The 23,844-nt window shown below is 37.0% G+C and overlaps 1 protein-coding gene across 6 annotated transcripts in view; it reads left to right on the top strand.

The window, feature by feature from the left end:
- The window catches only part of ZNF407 (zinc finger protein 407), a 344,657-nt gene that overhangs the window by 124,403 nt on the left and 196,410 nt on the right, over nt 1–23,844 (top strand). For all 6 annotated transcript variants that reach the window (XM_021385823.1, XM_021385825.1, XM_021385824.1 and 3 more), the window contains one exon: nt 19,554–19,628. In XM_021385823.1, the coding sequence (XP_021241498.1) occupies nt 19,554–19,628 (75 nt within the window). The remainder of the gene's footprint in view (nt 1–19,553; nt 19,629–23,844) is intronic.

Genomic DNA, 23,844 nt, shown 5'->3' with positions numbered 1-23,844 from the left:
AATATGTTATGATTAGACCTTGGTATCTAGATCACATGCACTATATTGAAACCAACACTTATTTTTGCTCTTTTCTTCAGGAAGTAAGCCTGCATTAATTTAGAGGTATTTGGGAACAAAAATGTCAACTCTTTAAAAGAATATATATATTTTCAGTTTAATTTTTTTTTTTTTTTACTGGAATTGAAATACATCCTTTTGGAATACTTTATAATCCTCTTAGTGATGCAACTGCAAAAAAAGTGAGAAGAAATGCTTTGTTTCTCCTTAAAAAAATGTAATAAAGGGCAGTGTCCTTTGGGAACTACACATGTAACAGATACAGACATACACAGCAAAATGTATAAAGAATACAAGAAAAGGAAATTCCAGTTTAACCTGAAAAAATAATCAAAATAATTTGCTTCTTCAGTTCTGTCCATAAATACATGTTTGTCTGTCTTCCCCTTTGGCAAAAATTATATGGAAAGCAAAGGCAGAGATGCGCAAGTGGTGTTGGGCTGGTCCTTGCTTAGTTGTGCACTGGAGCAGGGATGCATTCATCCCTCTGGGGAGGGAAATTCATCCCTTTTCTGAACATCTTATTCTGGGGGAATCTGTGGAGGAGCCAAGAGCTATTTAGTGAAACAAAGCCTGCGAGGTGGAGAGGAACGCCAGCCATCATGCCATCAGATTCCTCTCCTGTGCAGTTTTGAGGAATGCAACAAACACCATTTGCAAGCATGAACTGCGTTTTTGGTGTCTGATGGGGTATTACCGCACCAGCTTTGCTCTTAATCCTCTTAATCACAGCAATTGTGAAATCTCTGACTGAACTGAGGGGTTACTGATGCTGTAGCTACGCACAGCACTCTCTTTCTCCTGAGTGGTGAGGTTTATTAGGAAAAATGGCAGTCTTGGCTGTGAATCCTTGTTCAAGAACATTTGTCACATACTTCATTCATGTAACTCCGTGAGACTTTAACAGTGATGAGTTTGAAGTTCATTACCCACACCTTATTTAGTAACTTGTACCTCACCTTCTTCTATAACCCATGATTGGGTAATTACTTTCATTGGCCTTAAGGTACTTACAGTTTTGTAAAATCTACTAATTTTCATCAGGGCTGTTCAAATATATTTCTTGAAAAGCCGGATGTCTTTTTAGCATAAGTGGTGGTAAATTCTGAGTGAGTTGTCAGCAGTGTTAAGACTTGTGAAATTTTCCAATAAGTATTCAAGAAGGTAGCTTCAATACCTGTACACTGAAATGTTATGAAAGGGATTTTTTGTTCTGTTTGTACTTGGCACTCTTCAGTTCTGGTTTGTAAATTGTTTATATCTTTTCTGCACTTCTTGTAATTTTGAATGACTACATTGGAACATTTGGATGCTCCTTATTTGGAATAATTTTATTTTCGCTATTGAATTAAGCAAGGTAAATATTTGCATCGCTGCATCACTTCCCACTCCTCACTCCCAACAAAACAACAGAAAAGGAGTCCAAAGGTTTTTACTCCAACAAGAAAATAGAAGTCTGGCTGTGCTTTCAGGCTTTCTGGGCAGTAACTTTAGCCTGGCTATGCTATAGTCCCGTGTCTGTTAGACTTATTTTTTATTTGCTTATCTTTCCAAGTTTAAGGTCCTTGAAAGCATTCTGGGGAGGGCAACAAAGCTGGTAACAGGGCTGGATGGCATGTCCTGTGAGGAGAGGCTGAGGACGCTGGGCTGTTCAGCCTGGAGGAGACTGAGAGGCAACCTCACAGCTCTCCACAGCTCCCTGAGAAGTGAAAGCAGAGGGAGGTGCCGGGCTCTGCTCGTGACACCCCGTGACAGGATGGGAACAGCACAAAGCTGGTGGCAGGGTCATACTGGGTGCTAGGAAACATTTCTGTGTCATGAGGCTGGTCGAGTACTGGAGCAGTCTTCCTAGAGAGGCGGCTGATGCCCCATGTCTTTCAGTGTCAAAGAAGTGTTTGGACAGTGCCCTGAATAACATGCTTTAACTGTTGGTTAGCCCTGAAGTGCTCAGGCAGTTGGACTAGATGACCTTTGAAGATCCCTTCCTACTGAACAACTCTATGCTATTTTACCAACTGGAATTTCCCAAATAGATGTACAGAAGTCTAAAGCATAATGAGATCAATATTAAGGAGATTCCAAGATGCTCTCGGCATCCCACAGAATCTACGGTACTCTATGAAGTGAGAATTTCCTTCAGATGACATGTAAAAATGGGGCTTGTAGAGAGTATTTGGATGCTGATTCCTTCCACATCCATTGCCTTTTAATATCTCCGAGGTGTTTGCAGTGTTGGAGCTCTTCCCATGAACAGCTCTTCTAGCACTGTGTAAACAGACAGGGTCAGGTAATGAACACAAAAAGGCTACTTCAGATCTAGTTACACAAAATCTCTCCTTGTGAACCTAAGTATGTTGACATTATCAGCAGACGTGTCCATTTTGTATTGCAGGAATGTGCAAATTCAAAGAGGCAGAAAAGTATGATAAGAAAACCTGGCATGAACAACCAGATTCCACTGATGCATGAACACAAACACACACCAGCTCACAGATACACATATATTCTGAGGCAAAAATGAAATAGCTTCTTGGCAGATCTTCTTCACACTTAAGTGGCTAATTGCCCAACCTGACACTAACACTGTCAGCATTACAGTGATAATATTTTTTTAAAGGGTGAACAATTCCTCAGCAATGTCTTCAATATCCTTCATATGAATGCCCTTTTCTGTTAGAGCAAGCATGAAAATTTAGCCGTTTTTAAAATCAACATATATTTCTGATCATTACAGGGAAAACGCACATACTGAAAGCTTCTTTATATGCTTGGAGTAAGTACAGAAGACAATATTTATGTTAAGACAAAAATTTCATATGCCCATTTCTATTTTCATAGGATCCATTTTCAGAACTTCTAAGAGATCTAAGAATGTTCCAACATGACTACTCTGTATCTTAGAGATTTGAATAGAAAACCTTAAGTGTTTCCCTTTTTGTCCTTCCTGTTGGAACGCGGTAGCATGACCAGCTGATGATGGCTTAAGGGATCAGCTTATAGAAATTTATCGTTTGGGGATAGAATGGCTGTGGGGATTAGTCATTGGATACAAATCCTGTCACCTCCAGACTATCTGTTCACACACAGCTCATCTTGATACTGACCACAGGTTGTTACTGTCTGGTGATTTTCTGATAGATTCTTTTTAAAAACTTTGTTTTTCTTACTCCAGTAAAAGACACCATCAGAAATGGCACTGATGTTTGTTGTCACATTGGAAAAAATCACAATCGAAAGGGCATGGAAAATGAACTTCAAATAATAGCTACTAAAATGAAAATTGGTGGAAGATAGAGGGATATTAAGAATTACAGACCAGTGAACTGTGAGTACTGCATAAATTGAAGTTGTACGTTAGAATATAACTATAAAACACAGTCATAATGCCACAGCAACACCGTGTTGCAAAGGAAAAATGTTTCCAAATACTTACGCGTACATGTAGCTTGTTTGGATGCCCATGATCCTTTAACAAATTCCGTTATAACTGGTGAATATATATACCTTGGTAACTGTGGTTTTAGAGGTTGAGTTTTGCTATGGATTAGAAATTGATAAAAGATAAACTTATAAAATGGATTAACCGTGCCCTATCACAAAGCATGCAATTGGGATAGTGTAGCTGACACAGTAGTGCTTTAAAAAAAAGTATCTCAGATATTATTTAATTACCATCATCATTATGAGATCGTTCTGGTGAAGCCATAGATCGTTCCAGTGAGGCAACATATCCATTTTATGATGTCTTACCCTGCCCTGCTCAAGCTGCATCTTGATATTTTATTTTTAAAGTACAAAATGAGATCTACAAATCATGCATTTGACACATAAATCAGCTGGTCAAAACAAGGGAATTTTTAATTTTTTTTACGTTGACAAAAGATATCATCAATTCATTGATAGGTCTCTCTGCTTAAGAAGTTCTCTTGTTGAACTATCAATTATATTGGTAGAGGAATGAGTTTCATTTATATAACAGGAATTTTAATATACTTTTGGCCATTGTTATTGCTGGTTTTCTGGCTGCTCAGGTTCCCTTGAATACTTTTTAGGACTCTACAGGAGGTGCTCAGGAGAATGGAAACCTTTGTTGAAAGATTATTACTTTTTTCTGGCTCTCTAACTGCAGTTCAGGTCACACTTAAAAAGTGCTAACAAAGAAGGGCTTGTATAAGTAAATTCTCTGAAACACAGGATGATGTCTATTCTCAGCAACAATTTTTAAGGTTCCACCTGTATCAGGGACCTTATTGTAGGAAGTGTGGAGCATCCTCCTCATCAGGAGGAGCTAAATTGCATGATACACCAGCAAAGGTTTTCAGCGCTTGTCTTATTATTATTTCAGAATCTGTTTTTATGGGAAATTTCAAAACATTTCAATAAAATTAAAACAAATAAAACCAGAAGTTCTTAGTGAATCCTGGGAACTGATTTATATTGGAAATCACGTCTGTGCAAAAAAAGACGGTTGCTTTTTTTTGGGGTGGAATTTTTAAATGAAACTAAATGAAGTTTAATGGCTTATAACATTGCATGAATTTGTCAAAACTGATCAGCTGGATTGCTACACAATGAATACTGAAAATGTTCTGGTTTTTAGGCTTATAATAGCCTACAGCCATTCAAAAGTCAAAATGTTATTTGATGATTTCAGAATGTTAATGAAATTATTATTAATAGCACATATATTAATCTTAATGATATATGTAAATATGGGCAAATATAAAGCTCTGTTGACACCAGAAGGATTTTTCTACTGCTGAAAGTAAACCTGGGGTAAAATTTCAGTGATCGAGCAGCAACCAGTCTGTATGAAATATATCAATAAGAAAATTTCCAATGAAGTTTAAAAATGTACACAGGCACATTAGATTTGGAGCGTTTGCTAGTATAAAAATTTTTGAAAAAGAAAGGGCAATTGTGCTTTCTTTTAAATTGGAAGAAAATAGTATCAGACTGCTCTGTTTAGGAATACAATGTAAAAGGCTTTGCTTTGTTGTTATCTTGATTTGTTACATTATCATATCCAATAAATGTGTTTGTGTGGGTTTTTTTTGGAGGAGGGGGACTAACATATATCATTTTCCACTGGGGATTTGTTTGGGTAGTAATTTGTTTTAACTGGCTTGATTCTTGTTTCTGTGCTCTCTTTTCTTGAGGTTAAAATGATCCTTCTCTTATAAAATTCGTGTAATTATTTTTTCCATATTTGGCATTGTTAATCAAGCTGCAATATGCTTTTCATTATTGCTTTCTTTAATGCAGGATATATCACTTAGGAATGCAGCAAGTTTATGTCTACAGAATGTAGAAATTTCTTATCTGTAGTTATATGTAGTAAACAGCTTGCTATGTTTTTTTACTTTCATATCTATCTTAGAAAGCTAGATTTTGGTAGTATGACAAGATCTCTGTATTGCAATGTGAAATAGAGAGAAAGAACTTTATTATATAGGAGAATTTCATGGCATTTTACCTGTTGAGGGCCCTGTAGAGCCAGAAGTGTAGTACAGTGACTTGACTAAGTGACAGACAGTAGCAGCCATAGTGTCACTGTGTATTATCACCTCGTGCTAGCTGGAAGCACTCCCTGAAGCCGATCTAGGTTGTATAGTCCTAGATGAGGTCTTCATGGGTGCTGACCATAAAAAGTTCATCAAAGTAATGAGGCGAGGCGAGAGCTTGGCGCTCATGGGCAGAGCTCAGCACCAAGGAGTGTGAACCGGCTCCAGCTGTGACAATAAAACAGCAGGTGGCTGCTGTCATTAGGGGTGGCAGATGAGGCAGGGGACTAACATTCAGCCCACAAAACTCTCATTTGTTAGCCATCGCCACTGTACCATGCAAAATAGCTTCCATCTCAGTCAATTTTACTTTGCAAAATATTACACAGTCGCCATAAGAAAATTAGAGCCTTGGGTTTACAGGTTCCTTGGATCTTATTATCAGAAAACTCTGCGCTTGCAGGCTAGGTGGAAAATTGGACTTTTTTCTCCCCTGAACAGTTACAAGATCTTTACAGTAATTTTATAATATGGCTTTTTCACCCAGGCATGTGTTTATTGGTTAATATTTTGGACTGTTTTATTCATAACTCTTTATAAAATCAATTCCATCCGTCTGTCCATTTGGCTATGTGTTGCATGTAACACTGCCTGCTATTCAGTGCTTCAAAAGTTGCACGCTGATCAAATGAATCCTGTCCCCAGGTCTGCCCAGATACCGACATTTCATGTCACAAGTTGTGCCTTTGGTGGTTCTGAGAAAACATGACCCTTTGATTTTTGTTTGCTTATTTTAAACAAATGAGAAAGCATTCTGTATATATTTAATTTTTAGAGATCATTTATGCTGTCTAAAATGTGAGGCCATCTGTGGCTGAAAGCCCTCTGGTCCGGAGCGGTGGTTTCCACACTTCCCTCAGTTGTGAACGTATTTTTTAACTTTCTCTGCTGTGACAGGAATACAGGCTAGGCCCACAGGATCATACGACATTTTCCATGATTTTTTAAATCATCAAACGTTTCTTTAGAGTCAGAGTGTTGGTATGCTTCGTCCATGACAAAACTATGGCTCACAGTTGCAGTACTGTTTCTAAAAATAACTGTTACCCAAATAATTTACGCCAACCTGTGTAAAGTTCATTACTTTAAACTTAATTCCTTTAAATCCCAAGAAATAGCTTTCAAGGAGTGATTTCTTATTTGCTAGTTATTTTTTTGTTAGCTTTTTTCCACTCTTAAAGAAGTCAATTGTTACAGATTTTAGAGAGGAGAATTGTGTTGAAATAGGAGAAAGAAATTTAAACAAGTAGTTAAAAAGGACTTTGTCAGATTCTAGCCACTGATGTGATCAAGTGAGAAGATATAGGCCATTTCTTCAAATGTTTCCTCAAATTTCTTAACTCATTTAAGAACACTCAGAATTCTTTCACGTCTGGCAAATTGTTAAAACGTAGTTTTCTCTTCTGTTCACTGAAACGGTCCAGTGCCAACAGAGTCAAAACATGACAAAAGCATCCGATTGCCCAGCTTCTTAGGCTTTGTTTACCTACTAGCACAACAATGAAAATGAATAGGTAGACCTTGCTCAGTTTCCTCAAACCTCCCAAATTCATGTTATACAGGGATAAAGAAGCGCAGATACTAAGTAGCCCAGGTTTTACTTATTATCTTCCTATGTACATGATGGTTTCTAAGGCTGACATTAATGATGTAAATTTCATGAAAACCAAAATATGATGTAATAGAATAAAATGGAATAGTACTATGTGTGTAGGTATGTGTGCTACCTATGCTGCCAGGTTTCCCTCCTGTTCAAAACTGGTGGAAAGTGGACCTGTGGGATCCCATCATTCCATACTAGCACTTAAACCTATGGCTTTATGGTTACAATGACAGCAGGGATCAGAAAAGGAAGAGCCCTTTAGTGGAAGTGTTATCTCAGAAAGACTACAGTAATTTTACTGTTAGAGACATGGTTTATGTCTCTTTATGTAAGCCTCTTTTATAGGCCAGGTTTTCACTTTGTATATAAAACTAGAGTCCTGTAATTTATCCTTGTAGTAACATATCTCAGAGTTTTGGCTGAAAAAACTCAGAAAAAACTGAATTCCAGTTGTTACATTTTTTCAGGCAATCTAATTATTCTCTTTTTTTTAAATAACATACTGTAACGTTTTGTTTTCAGCAAAACTTATTTGTCATTCAAGTGTTTGTTCATCTGTACACTCAGTATGTCTGTGTATGTATATGTAGGCCCTTGAATCAAAGGTGTTTTTTTCTTAATTCCATTGGGCACATATATAGATCCATCTTTCTCATGCTTGATTAACTCTGACCATTTCTGGCCACAAATCTCAACTACTGGCTGAGATTGGAGTATTCTTTGCCAGGGAACATCTTATGCTGTGTCACAGATATCATTTTTGTGACTGTACTGATTTGTCTGATATATACTCCTTTGTTTTTTGTGATACTGATAGCAGTCTTCATAGGTAATGAGTGCAGCATCTATACTGGACTGCAAGAATGTGTGTCTTTTTGGTGCAAAACATACTTCTAAATTGAGTGGTTTTTTAATTGTCATTATTGCTTCAGTAAGAATTAGATCTCAGGTCTCAGGTAAGTACTCTATTAATCCTGCAGAAAGCCTTCAACACTTACTCGGAATTTCAGTTTTGAGTAAGCTTCTGCCTTCAGCCAGCTCTTGCCTCTTCTGAGACTGTGAGGCAGCTTTCAGCTGCTTACAGAAAAGTTACATTTTTTTCTGAGTCCAGGTACAAAGATAACCTGTTCAGTCCCTTCTTTGAAACTTGCCAGCATCAAAGCTCTCAGCCTCCGAGGTGATGGACGAAGGCTGTTTCAGCACCAGTCACCTGGCTTTCCACTTCCTTATCTGAAGTGAGTCCAGCAGATCAAAGGCGAACCTAGGCAATGCCAGACTTAGCACTTGGCAGCTTTAGTGGCTAGTAATTCTCCTGCTAAGTCTGTGGCTGAGGTGGTGAGAGATGTTAACACTTGCTTATGGGACAAGTGGAGTAACAGCCCTGTAGTCACCTGGAGTTCTCATTTGGATAGACTTCCACGCTGCTGGTTCCATGTTCAGTGTTATAATTTGAAAGAGTACAGTAGATCTGTGGTGCTTGTAGAGTGCATAAGAGTCCTTCTGGTCTGCATGTTGTGGTTTCCTCTAACCATCAGTGTTGCTTTCTTCCGCCAGCGTCCTCCCTCTTCAGTGGTAAGGGGAGAAAGTTGTTACAAATCCCAGTTTTCGGGGGATTGGAGCTGGCTGCGAAGAGAGTGTTTGGAGAGACTGAAACTGCCTCTGAGACTGAAAACTGCTGAACAAACTTTTAACATTTACGTTAACTACTAACCAAGGTATCTTGCAACTATGAAAAATCAACATTAATCATAGTGAAACATGAGATACAGTAGCCAAGTGTCAGGTATACAGTACAGTGGTTCTGTTGCCAGTGTTTCATGGCTCTTAGTCTCTGAGGTAGGAACAGTCAGGTTTGAGAGCCCTTTAACAAGTTTGGTATCCTCATTTTTCGTATGCTACAAACATGTCTATACGTACACAAGTACTAGATGAATTTTTGTGAATTGAAACCGGTGTGATCCAAAGGCTTACCTTCTCTTTTCCTAGGCGTGAACCAGTCTGTTGTGATTTGTGCAAGCTGTTGTAGAGATTCATGCATATGAATGGTACTTCTCATTATTAGAGATTAGGTACTGCTGTCTTCATTTTACTCTTTTTATGCAGTTGCAGCTACCGTGTTGAGCAGATACTTTGAAATATTTTGCTTTCTACCTTAAGTTAAACAGTCATGTGGAAGGCCTGGTGGAAGGCAAGGATGTGTTTTACAACTGGATTTAATTTTCAGGAATAAACAAATCAACCAGCACTTGCTCTTCAATGTTAGACAAAGACCTAGGGCAATTTTCTTGCTATTGTCACAGATTAAGCAGGCTGCAGTCTCTTAGTTCCACTTGCCATCTATCACCAGCAGTGTTTTCAAATTGTGGCTAAATTGTCAATAAAAGTAGTGTATGACTTCTGACTGTTTGTGAATTCTGAGCAGTTCAGTCATCAGACAGTGACCAATTTTTTTTCTTTGTACCCTGCAACTTTGCAAAAGACCACAGACACTGTATCTCCTGAATTGAGTTGGGTATGGTGGCCCTGTTGCTGGAGACCCTATGCATTTTGCAGGCTGAAGTCAACTATCTTTAGGTATCTTTTGATTTCCTTTAAAGGTAGGCAAGAACAGATTCTTCTGATGGCAAAGATATGACTCTTAAGACAGCTCTTACTTTAGAAACTCTGCTTAAATTTGGTAACTCTGTCCGCAGTACAATTTCTAAGCAGTTAGGAAGAAAACACAGCATCTAAAGTGACTTTCTGTTCAGGAAGAACAGATGATTCAAAAAAAAGATTCAGAAGAACAAATTTATGAATTTTTTTTTGCTCTATAAATTTTAAGTTGAACTCATTGAAATATTCTTATTATGTGACATTTTTAGAGGCTAGTTGTTGCACTTTAAACCCACATAGTATTTGCTCCTTAAAATTGCTAGGAAGCTTTGTAGGAACTGATGGCAGAAGGCCAGATATTTCCAGAACAACTCTCAGGACATTGAGAGATGTGGTTCACCTACCACTAGAAGGTTTCCTTTCTCCTCATATTCACCTTCTCACTGGCATTAGCCTTCCATATGCTTCCATTGTTATTCTAAAGGCTGTCCTATATGACCAGGCTTCTTGAAGCCAGGTCTCCTAACATCCAGATAGAGCTAACTATGCTTTTGTAGCATTTCCCAAGTATTGCTGTCTGAGGCACCAAGAGTTAAAATTAGCAGTATTTGGCAGGTGTTCCTGGAAATCCCCAGATTGCTCCTGCTAGTCTCTCAAAATCAAACGCAAAGGGAAGCGGTCAGTTCTCAAATGCCACCATTTTCAGGACTGCATAATTTACTGTTTTGAAGATTACCAGTTTTGGAAATCACCATTCTACTGAGAGGGACAACTAATTTCATAGCCTGCACTGTCTCTCTGAGACAAAGTTGAGAAGTCCATTTTCTCCTACTGAAGTCTTAAATTTACTAGGTACATAAAGAAGCCATCAGTTGGAGATGTCACACTGATGATCTGAGAGCAACATGTTTACAGGCTTTGAAAAACACAATGTACACATCAGTCTACTGAAATCAAGAAAAAAAAACACGTGCCAGCCTTTTAGAGTTGACACTTGCAGATAGTGACAGGCAACATCATTTCCGTTCTTTATCCTGAAGCAGATTAGTTTGAAGTCTCTTTCCAGATGCAAGATGATGATAGGTGGAACTGATGTATCCTGCATCAAACTGTGGCTGTGCTTAGATGTGAAGTACTGAGCATGCTAGGAAATGGATCGTGGATGAAGAGACAGAACAATGCCTGAAGAGGGGAAGGAAATGGGAAAGGAAGGGAGCTGTTATAGGAATGCCGGATGTATGTATTGAAAGAAAAGAGAGGAAAAGGGCAATTTCTTGGTGGCAAAATTGGTAGGTGCCCTTTTGTATATAGCTGAAAATCTTGATGTATCTTGAAACCATTCCCAGAGTTTTATTTATTATAACAAGTATGTTCTCTGCTACTCTTATGTTTCTGGATGTTGATGGTAATCTGTTTTAGATGCAAGGCACTCTAAACACTAAGCCTAAGGTGTCATTTCAGAACTCACGGAAGAGAGTCTGTGCTCTGGTAAACTGAGAGGCTGATAGCAGACTACAGAAAGCATTGTGGTTTTTGTTTTTTTTTAATACGCTGTGCAGCTGTTAGATTACCAAACACCTGGTAGAGGTGACAGTTACAGATGTTTGATAACCAATGAAAATTAATAGAACATGTGATTCTTCTAGCTTAGAAGTGATTTGGTAAGGTGTGTTTAGAAATGTAATTACATAGTGCTGTTGTCTACCATTATCATTTAACATTCATTAACTCCTCTGAATATTGAAACAAACATTTCTTGTGGCGGTACTAATTTTCTCATATATTTGTAATGTGATTACCTGACAAAGTGAACACCTTTTGACTTCAAAGTTTTTGCCACTGTTTCAGCTATTTTTAGTCTGCTCATTAAGCAAACAAAATAAGTAGAGAGCCACTTGTTTACTTACTGTTATCAGTTTAGAAATATTATGTATAATAAGCAATCTTATTTGTTTTAGTTTTTACTACCTTATCGTCAGTTTGACTCCATAACAGAATTGTTGATATTTAGATGGACAGTAGGTCAATTCAACTTCAGTAGGAAAGTTCAGATTTAAAACAAAACAAAAATATTTTTATTACATTTTGTTTTGCTTGAGAAGAATACCCAGTTGCATATTGTTCAAGTAGATTGTTATTTTTAGTAATGGTGCATGAACAACTTCAGCTTCATTTCTAAACATAGGTGTTTGGGGAGAATTAAAAGGTACGCATTTCCCAAAATTGATTGCTTTTTTTGTTTGTTTGTCTGACTGGTTTCACTGGTCATTAATTTTTAGTTTATTCATATATGATATTTTACTGTGAATTTTGGAGCCTTCTTAATTCCTGATGTTTGGACAGGGGACGTTGAGGGGACACAGGTGCTTGAACCTCTCCATTGTTCATTGGAGATCGCTTGGGGTGCTTCTGGTATGAAAAAAAAGAGATAAAGAAATAAAACAGTGAAATTAAGAGTGAATCTGTGGCTAACAAACAGGAAACCTTTCTGGTTCAGTTACAGAATTAAGTGACTTCAGATGAGGCACACAATTAATGAGTGAGTTTCCTCGAGAGAGAGGAAGTAACGTAGACACTACCATTTTTTTTTCTTTTTGCCAAAGTCCTTGCAATGGCAGGCTAATTTCTGTCCTGAATGGTTTGTATTATGTACATTTCTTGAAAGAGGGATGGTCAGAAAACTTGACAACTTTGGATGGCGTGATATTTCCAGGTCAGCTTGAGTGGAGAAGAGGATGTTTTCTGTTTTGTTTAGTTTTGTTTTCTCTTCCTTTGTACCCAGCTCTCTTATGCCAAAATACATAAAAGGAGATAATTATGCCCATTGCTACTAATTTATGGCCATGTGACTAATAATTCTTTCACATCTTGAAGGACACAGATTGGTGACAGAAAGCAACAAGAATATGTTGAGGGATTTTTTCCTCTCTTCTGGATGATAGATGCAGGAATATGCAGGAACAATACAGCCGATTGATTGATAGCGCGCAACTCATCCATAATGATCTGTCTGATATAGCAGTAAATTATTCGTGAGATTGATGCAGGTCATTGAACAGCACATTGACAATCCTGTTGTCTGTCATCCCATTCAGAGCAAGTCAGGAAGAGTAGCTGCTGTGATACACAAGTCTACATTGCGTGCAAGCTGTGTACAGGTGTTCCACTAATGCAATAATAAAAGTTGTTGTCTTTTCTCATTTTTTTTCTCTTCCTTAGACATCTTGACTTCATCATTAGTTCATTCCAAGTAAAACAGTAAAAATGAGATATTTTAAGAAGAGAAGGTTGCAGTCTTTTGCACTGACAATTGCATATTCTCCTAAAACTCATTTTTGAAAATGTTGTTTTTTGAACTTCAGCAGTGGTACATCTCCATGGAAAAGTTAATAAATAATTAAAAAACATACACGATTGTTGCATAAAAGAGTGTAAAAAGCCCCCCCAACTTTCAAACATAAGGTAGAAAGGATAATAATTCTCAGAAATGTAAAACTTGTGCTTGAGTCTTTAGGTTCTATGAATTGCCATAGTCTGCCATGGTGCTCTGGTTCTTGTCTTGTTAGTGATGGCAAAATTGTCCTCATTTGCCTCTTCTTTCTCTTTCAAGAGAAAAAGTTTGCATTTTCCAGTCTGCCAAGTTGTTTGCACTTGAAGATGGGGAGGAAGGAGCCACATACGCCAGATACGTTTGTTTTACTTTTCAGTTTAATTACTAGTGTTAGTGAGGGTGGAGCACAGAACAGCCCTACCCTTCTTTAATATGTGAGGTCAGCAGGGAGTGTAAGCCAACGCATCACAGCATGCTCAGTGTTGCAGCCTGAGTGATTACACGTAACTTGTTACCCTTCTGCAATGCTACTGATTTTATTTTATTTGTTTTAACTTAAGAAGAACAATCATAATTGTGAGTTGGAAGTAAAAAGACCTGCCTCATTTGGCTGCTAAGTGAGTCAGCAGGAAATCCCAGCTTTCCTATGCAGGATTCTAGCACTTGACGTCCTGTCACTGAGGGCATGAAGTTTTTCAGATATTTGGATGTTTTCCACACTAGACTTCGTCCTGCCAGATATTTAGTCGAACCTGACATCCTGTCACAAAGGACATGAAGCCTTTCAGACTACTGGATATCTTCCACACCAGACTCAGCCCTGCCAGATACTTTCTTTTAAATTGAGTCCCTTGCGCACGGTCATGCAAGAGCGTTATCAGCATCCCAGTCTGGACCTTTCAGAATCAGCAAACACCCACGAATGATGGACTTGATGAAATTCCCAGGAATTTAAACTTTTGATGCATGGAAAAAAAGATTACTTGTATATAGAAAACCATTGCTTTCTGGGCAGTTCTGTGTTTTCCTCTATGCTTTTGTCCCTGAAGTTGACCTGCTGAATGCAAAGTGCTTCAGAGAGAAGAGATTTGGTTAGCAACTTTTTATTTAATTATGAGATTATAAAACTTAGTTTTAAGTTCATATGGACTGTTGTTATTAGACTAAGTGCTGATTTGACTGTATGAAGTTCTACTTTTATATGTAGAACATGTACAAATCATTAATGACACATACAAGTTTTATTGAACATGCTGAAATTCATGTGACTCAAGATTTTCCTTCAGAAATTGGACTATTTCTTTCTTTTAGTAATGATACCTCTGCTGGCAGGACTTCACGTGAACCAGTCATTCAACTACAAACAAGGTTTACAGCATATTTCAAGACACTATAAAGAACAGGAGTACTTCAGTCATGGAATAAGAACTACCTGTGTCTGTGTTTCTGTTTAGTTGCCTAAACATACTGTCCCCTTTCTTGGCATGATCCTTGCAGATTGCTTTGATTTTCTGGCCTCTTGCCTCAGATTAAGATACAGGGACAGAAACTCAAGCACAAATCATGGAAAACAAAAGATGGTGCAGACAGGATAATATATTACTTCCTTATATTCTGTGGGTGCATAGAAGTTTGAGAGATCCTTTTTCTTGTTATTTCTCAGAGCTGTCAGATCTCCCATGTGGTTTATCCAGAATGGTAAACCATCTCATCCTTTCTGAGTGCCGCAAACCTAAAAGAAAACCAAGATAAAGGATCTAATTGCAAACAATTTTAAAATAATAGCATTATATTTTGCTTCAAAAAAAACCCCAAAGTGTCTTATGTACTCAGGACCTGTACCTGTCATATACTAGCTTACCTGTATTCTCAGAGTTAAATTCTGGTTCTGGACAGTTTAGAGTAGTTGTAAAGGATATTGAGAATATGAATAAAGGATAAATACTTGTTGCTCTCCTGGACTTTTGTACCATCACTGAACATTGCTGTCTGTAAGGTAAATTCTCCAAGAGCAGTTGCAGAGCTATGTATCCATTGAGAAGTAATTTAAAATTGACCTTCAGCTGCTGTGTACCTAGTTCGTAGAGTCCCACAAAAATAAATTCTGGTCTTCTGCAGTAGTTAGGCTTCAAGATGGCTGGTTTGTTGATGTGGATGCAAGTGACTTTCTGGAAGAGATAAGATGTAGCTCTTTCCTCGGAACTAGGCCAAGGCTGAGCAGTAAATGCTCATGAAACAATGGACTGTCACAAATTTCATGACCTTATGGTCCGGAATACTTGGTTTGGTTTGTGTTTGTTTTCTTTAACTTGTCTTTCCACTAACAGAGCAACATACATATTAAAAAGACTTCTATAGATTCAAGCCATAATAAAACCAGGAATCTTTTGTCTTCTCAAAAAAGATACTTCACAGAGAACAACTTTCTCCCTGTGGAGAAAATGAGAGAATAATATGTGACAGATTATTCATTTTCCTTGGGTACTGTGATGATATACATTGTACATGCTGAAGAACTTGTATTACAGTAGAATGAAAAGTAGAAGTCAAGATTGTCCAATGTGTTTCTTTAGTCCCAGGATTAGAATTTCCTTTGTTTCTTTTGTGCATTAAAATATGCTTTTATAACTTGAAGACAAGTCTGTAGAGGCTCCTAAATCAGTTACAGGCTTTCTCAGAGTGAGTCCAAGTGCTGTTTGAAGACTGCCATGGAATATGAGTGGACACATTCCTGCAAAGCCACAACTCTTCCAAACTGAAAACAGAATATTCTGCAAACTTATTTTGGGAAAGGTGCTTGTATATTTATGATTGAAAGTTATTTTTATTTATAGTTTCTGTGTAAAAAAAACTCTCCATAGGGAGTGTGGATGCTATTCTGAAGTTCTGTGTCATTTTTCATTTTGTTTTTAATTTGTCCTGGATTTTGAACAGAGAGTGCATGTGTTGGGGGATGTTGCAAGTTTGGAGCCAGAGTAGCTGAAAATCACTAACAAAGTTAAAAACAAACAACAGCAACAACAAGAACAACAAAACCATGAAGAAACAAAAAAACTCACCAGAATGCCAGTGAGTACAAGCAAAGTCCTGCCTACTCATCTTTCACAGCGCACGGAGAGACTTCTGGGAGAAGTCTTCCATATACACATGGGAAGCTTTCATTAGCCAAGACGTGGATGTGTAGGATGGACTAAGAGACTTGAACCTTAGGAAATAGTGCAGCTGTGACTGCCCATCTTCGTGTGGGTTGCGAATGAGTATGTTTAGATCAGATTTTGTAAAAATGGTTCTAGGCCTATAGTCTGCCCCTGTTTGCATGTATTAGAAAGAGTATGGCAACTTCAGATTTTTCCTGCTCCTTCTTAATGTGTTTTTGAAACAGTTAATTCAGTCAATTGATAGCATTTGAACATTTCTGATTCTACTGGAGTTAAGAAAAGAAAGGAAAGGAAAAGAAAAGGAAAGAAAAGGAAAGGAAAGGAAAGGAAAGAAAAGGAAAGGAAAGGAAAGGAAAGGAAAGGAAAGGAAAGGAAAGGAAAGGAAAGAAAAGAAAAGAAAAGAAAAGAGAAGGAAAGAAAAGAAAAGAAAAGAAAAGAAAAGAAAAGAAAAGAAAAGAAAAGAAAAGAAAAGAAAAGAAAAGAAAAGAAAAGAGAAAAGAAAAGAAAAGAAAAGAAAAGAAGAGAAGAAATTCATGGAAGCCTGAGTCAGTGCTTATTGCACGCTTGTATAAAATTCCCCTTGATTTGAAAATATATTACAGCAAAATATCTTGAAAGCATTCACTGTCTTGTGCCAGACAGGCTTCCCTTAACATTCATTTGAAAAGACCAAGGTTAAGTCATGTCTAACTATCCAATTCTGGCAGTATCTTAGGAGTAACTGATTTACCTTTAGCAGAGGTGAGTCAGTTGTTGGAGGAGAGAAAAGCAATATTTTTTGGTTCTTAAAACAGTAGTTGCTTGGAAACATGGAATTATTGAATGTGCTGAAAACACTTTTTTTTGTGTTTTCACTACCCACTACCACAACTCCCTTAAAATTTCCTGCAGTATTTGGTAAACATAAATGGTTTTCACACCTGACTTTTTATCGTGTTGTCCTCAAATTCAGCATCTCAAGCAAGACCTTTAGTCTTCATTTTTATTCTAAGGAAAAAATACTTTTTGGAACTAAGGGCTGACTTTTTCTTAGTAAAAATTCTGTATTTCATTCTCAAGCAACTTCACTTTTAGTTTCAAGGCCTGAATCTGCAACATGAGGGACTGTTCTTGAGGTGTGCTGAGCACTTTAAGCTTCCACAGAGGCAGGCTGTGCTTATAAGTAGAAGTCTTCAGGCATTATGTTAAAAAGCTTAAGCTGCTAGTAGGTGCTGAGACTTTTATTGAGTCAATCTTCATTTTATTTGTGCTGTCTAACAGCAACGAAATGGTTGCTCTGTACCAATCATCTAATGGGAGATTAATTGCTTCAAATTATTAACAAGGCCTTTGTCTTTGATTTTGCAGGAAGATATTTCTGTCTGTACCCCCTGTAGAGATGCAATGTAAGAAGTGTTTGGCTTTTGTTCAGGAGCTTAAAGTATATCGACTCTAAAGTGGAAAAAACCATCCCTAGAAATACTGTATAGCTTGTTGGCATCTTTGCCTTCCATGTTTTGTAAGGACATTTTGCCATGTAAACAGCATCACAGTGCCTTTGCAACTTGAATTGCGCATTATCCTTTCACAGTAACATCTTTTTTTTTATAAGAGAAGGGAAGGTTTGTAACAGAAAGTGGAAATATTACTAAATTAAGATCTGTTAGGTACATTTCACAGCTGTGAAGAAATTGTTATTGTTTCTGCTGAAAAGCAAGAAAGCAGTACGTTTGGAATGCCTTGTGCTGTTGTCGGAACACACAATTTTACTTTGTACAATAATTTTCCCTACGTACAGTGATTCCAGTAGCACTCGCATAGTAATAATGATCGTGGTGTGATAGATTACCCATGGTTGTAGTGACTTATACATTGTGTAGCGGAAAGTAGTTAAGGCATTTCTTAGGTCTTTCTATAAAAATTATGAAGTCACTGTCATTTAAATAAGACAAAATTATATTCTCACACCCTAAAGGATGCATGAGAGATTCTCTGTAGAAATGTGAAAGTGCTGGAAGTAGATCAGGCATGGAGAAGCTACACTGTCATATTTGTAAAGGAAAAGTACTCTTTCTTGGCTTTTGTGGCTAATGCATGCCATAATGCTACAGTATTTTTTACAGTCCTTCCATTGTCCATTACTGCAAACACGTCCAGATGAATTCAGCGCTTAATGTTAAAAATCTTATAACATGCCAGTTTGATTTGTAGCCCTTCATATCATGGAATGCTAATTAAAATCATATTTTTGCATATGTCATGCCTTTCATGTACATATGCAAATAGAGTCTATTGCCTTTCAGCTATTTGTAATTAACTTTATGAAGGACAGCTGTAATACATAATTAACAAAAATGTTTGCAAGCCCTTTTCACACTGAAAGTTACAGCAGTACAATTTTTGCTTATCAAGAGGACTGTTTTACTGTGAAGCTTCAGTCTGATATCTAAATTGTTTGAAGCAGTCAAATGACATAATTAAATTGATGTTCAGGTCTTATCAGCAGCAAAATGGTACTCTGTAGGTTTCTATCTGTTTTGTTACATGTATCACCAAAATTCAATTAAATTATTTGTGTTTTGTTTGGTGTAAACACAATTCCGGGTAGTGTAACTGTTGCTGCTGTTGCTGATGACCTGAACAATGTCTTGCCAGTTTCAAGAATACTCTCAAAATGTGATTGCAAATGTGTGTTTCACCTTTTCCCTTCCCTTTTTCACAAGGCTATAAAATAACTAAGACTATTAATTTGTTTCCATGTATATCTCTTTAAATAATTAATATAATGAAGTTTGACCAGACATAGGCAGTGATTAAAGCATCTGATCTTGCTGTATTCTTTTTATTACTCTCATTAAAAAAAATGGAACTCGTATGAAGAAAGGTTGTAGGATGTGTCCATTAAACTTAAACATATTCAGAGGTGTAACTGAGACTATAGTAGTTCATAATATGAGAAAATGCAATTTAGGCAAAGTTGTCTGTTCTCACAATATTATATAAGGTGTTCTAATTTACAACAGAAAGCAGAAGCAGTTTTTCTATTCTTTGACCAGTGATGTAGGGTTGTGATTGCTTATTTGTAATGGAAATACCCAAGTGACGACAATCTGAAGAAAATTTGTCACTACAGAGTGGACTCCCAAGTTTAGTAAAATATGCTTTAGTAAAATATGTTCAAGTGCACGCTCAAAACTGTAAAAGTATGTATTCTAGAAAAAAAAATTAAAATTAATCTTTCTGTATTTCTGTTTGTTCAATAGGGTAGCCTTTGTGATGAAGAAGCATTTGAATACTCATTTACTGGGCAAGCATGGAGTTGGCACACCCAAAGAAAGGTAAGTCACTTTACTTTTTTTTTTAATTTTTCCTTATGTAATATGTGTTGCCTGGAGTATTTCGCTTACCCAAAATGATGTCACCTGGACTTTTAGCTCAACTATTACTACATGCTTAACATGCTTAAATACGCTAGTGTGGTCTCAGATTTACTAGCCACATTGTGTCAAAGCTATTGCTTTTCTCTTGAATTCTGGGGGCAGCTTGAAACTTGATGGTTTTTCGGATGGCCGAAAGATCACATATTCCCTTTCAGGCTGGGTAAATGAATGTATCCTACCCACAGGGTTCAATACTGGGTGCTTGATTATGTTTCTAATAGTACCATGGTCTAACTCATTCTTCCAGTGTAAGCTTTTACAAATACAGACTATTTCCTGTTTTTAACACAAAAGAAGAGGAAGTTAAATGGTAGCTATGAATTGTAGGAGATCACTGCAAAACTCTTCCTGGGTCATGTTCATTTTCTGTTAAAGACACTGGAAATGGTAGTTGGTTAGAGCCTGCCTTTCCTCACAAGTTCATCACACTGCAGTTGCTGAGTGAGCAAAAAGCAGGGTTTTATTTTAACACACCATAAACACCTTTTATTTGACTAAGTACATGTTTAAGCACTGCTTGTATTCTTTATGAGATTGCCTCTCCTAAATACTTAACCAGAATTTTCCTAAAACATTATGTAGCATTTTGAAATATTATTTTTCATCTAAAATGTAGAATAATGCATCAGAACAATTACAGTTTGATCAAGTCAGATATTGCATTAAATTTTATGCTGGTTATCTTTTATCATAGCACAACAATTGCAAAAAAAAATGTTTTGCTCTGGTGGCATGTTTTGGTACTGGCAGCATTCAGGACGTTCTTTTGCAAGGCGGTGCTTGCTATGTAATCATCATAAACACAACATAGAGAGAACGTCTGTTTTACCACAGTGAATATGTGCACAAAAGGGATACGTACAATAGATATCCTAATGGTGTACCTTAGCCTGACAGTCATATTTTTTAGTAATTGTCATGTTGGAATGGATTCCTAAACAGGAAGGATCCTACAGCCTAAAGTGGTGATTGCTGTCTCCTATTTATTTGTTTCTTCTGAAGGCTGCCTGGCCGTTTCCCTTTACCCTACTTCTTCCCATATTCCTCAAAGGCTTTTTGCCTGCCCTGCCAGCATGGCAGGAGGAGGAGGGTTGCCCCCCCGACCCCTCCATGCAGTGGCAGGGTCACAGCCCTGGCAGCCCCAGTTGCCCTGGGAACAAAGAGCCAAGCTCTGTCCTGCAAACCTCTGTGCTCCATCTGCAGCTGTTCCCCTGGGCCAGCAAGCACTAGTAATATCTAAGTGACTTTGTACTTCCTCCATTTGAAATTTCTTCATCTGTCTTTTGGTTGTTTCTTATCTGCAATACCTTTTTAGCTGGCACTTAAGTTTAATGTAGAGCAACATCAAATAGGTGTGGCAGAGCTACAGCAACAGTATAATTTTATAGGAACGGTCCTTCTCTGGTGATTGTGGATGTTTAAGCCACGTGACCTACTGCAGTAAATACCAAACCGCCATTGCTTTCCTCTCCACCTTCCCCTTCCCATAGTGGGAGAGTTTGATGCCTTTTAATGGCTTTAGGAACCAAAGAAATCCTTCTTCAGCATGTTAAAACATCAATTTGGGTATAAACATATTCTAAATTAAATTACATAGTTTTCCTACCTATTTAAAACATTAATGCCTTGATTATAATTTTGCAAGCTTGCTATTTTTTAATTTCTCTAGAACAATATAATCAGTTTATTCTTTTTGTTTTGAATTTGATTCTGCCCTCTGATATGTTGCATATTATAGCAAATACTAATAGAAGCTAGCTAAATAGGCTGTGACAATTAAATTAATAATGCATTTTATTTGCAAGTGTTTAGTCTTCGTGGTTTGACTGATATATGCAAAGATGGTAATTTATTAAAAGTAAATTCATGTAATTGTAGTACAGAGTTTGATGAACCAAAAAAAGTTGTCAGCATGACTATCATCAAAACCTGAAAATTGAAATAAGTTCAAAAGGGCGCTTGAAAAATATATTTATACACCTTGAGAAATTGATCTCCTTTTAACAAACTTCTCAGGAAAGAATTTTTGATGACAAACATTGACATCTGAGGCAGGCAATAAAAATTACATCCACAATTTAGTGAAGCAGTGCAGAACTAGTGTGGCTTACTCTCTAGCTTTCCATTACCCATGACTATTGTTTTTTTGTATACACAAAAGGGAGGTGTTATGGAGGCTGTGGCAGTGTTTTCATGTGCAGATACTGAAAACAAGTATAATTCATAATATGATTGCTATATCTTTTGATTTAAGGGTTTTTTGTTTGTTTGTTTGTTTTTTTAAGACAAAGCAGATTTAACGGGCAAATTACAGCTTAAAAAATAGCCTTGCTGTAAAATGTCTGCATGTTGCAGCCACAAAGAAACTTAAGAAACCTACTGCCTATTCCATTATGGTCATTACCATTTAATAACTAACTCAAAAGTGGAATTTTTTAACACAAAAATTCCTCTTAGGTATTTTTTCCTGTTACTGGAACTGTGATACTGATTTACTGTCAACTTGAATGTATCTCAAAACTGGCATGTTATCTGCTAAGTCCAAGGCCAGTACATATTTGGTACTTCAGTGTCAGTAATCTTCATGGGACCTATAACTATATCTTATTGGCGGGATAAATCTTTGGCTACACCTTTATTGTGTCTCAGAGGCAATGTGGTTGAGGATGAGGTGAATGCATCAGTAGCGTTAATGGTGCCGAGTTCTAATTTCTGTTAGAAATTATGTTAGGTGTAAGCTGGCGTAAAGTAGGACAAACTGAGATGTTTCATTGCTGAGTTTAAGATATACAAAAATATGAGCAAGAAAATAAAAATGAACTCACTAAGTCACTCATCTGTGAGACTGAGTTTTGCTGCTGTTAAGGACAACTCTGGATTTAAGAGTTTTTCTCATACAAAAATACATTTATCCTTTAAGACTTTTTTCAGTACAAAACATGCATTTTATACTAAGGAACACTTTGTTAGCTAAAATTTTGTCTAATACCTCTGTTTAATTTATATAAATATGCCACAGAAAGGCCTTAACTAACAGTTGTTTAATTACCTTATTTTCCCTGTGATTTTTAAACGATGAGTTGCCTCTGAAATAACTCTCTGCAAATGAGTACTCCCTTTGAGTCAAATAGGAGCATTCATATATATATATAAAGTTACTTAGATAAAAAAATACTTGCTGAACTGGAATTTGTGTTCCAGGACATTTTCTTCAAAAATCATTAATAGTATGTTTGTTTTTATAAGGTCATTCTGGCCTATTTTCCTGCACTTAAAAAACGGGATGCAGTGCTAATATTTTAAATGTGGGAGAACAGTAATTAATGATAGGCAGGGAAAAACTTAACCAGGTCTTGGAGAACAAGGAGAAAATTTTTACAGAAATTGCAACACACTCTGGTTTCATGCTTCTTTTGCCAAGAATTTGCCTTTGTTTTCTAAGATCCAGAGATATCATTATGGTTGAGCAATACTATTATTATTATTATTGGTGGACTTGTATCTGAGGTCTCAAAAGCCATTAATAGGATATTTAGAAAGCTGCCAGTTTCTACAGAAAATGTATCCTTCAGGAAATTAGAAGTTATATTCCTTGGTATAAGTGACAGGCATAACTACAGCTATGATTTTCAATGTACTTGCATAAGCCCATGTGAATTCTGGAATATCAAATGCTACTAACATGTGGTATAGCTATCTTAAAATATATGAATCTGCTTGGTATGTCATTGGAAGGCATTACTGATGTCTGAAAGAAAAGTAGCCAAGAAAAATGGATGGGGATTTGATGTTCTGTATGGATGTAAAAGTAGAAGTGAATGAATTCTTTCAAGCCGACTCTTCTATTTTTATATAACTTCTAATTCTTCTTTTGAAACATTTGTGATTGAGTAGAGAAATTTTCTGATAACTAGGTTATTAATTTCAGTGGTGAAAGTATGCTAGCATTGTCTCTGGATCTGTAGAAGACAATACAAGTAGCTGCTGAATTCTGCAGGCTCTTTGGACTGCAGTCAGTTTCCAAGGAAGACACAGTTTGTAGTTGCATTCCATTAGCCAAAAAGTAGACACTCACCAACTGATTCCTCCTCTGTTACAGTCAGCTGAAAGTTTA

The sequence above is a fragment of the Numida meleagris genome, chromosome 2, assembly GCF_002078875.1.
Source record: "Numida meleagris isolate 19003 breed g44 Domestic line chromosome 2, NumMel1.0, whole genome shotgun sequence".
Classification (NCBI taxonomy): Eukaryota; Metazoa; Chordata; class Aves; order Galliformes; family Numididae; genus Numida; species Numida meleagris.
Note: the sequence above shows the minus strand (reverse complement) of the source record. Positions and strands in the feature narration are given on the sequence as shown.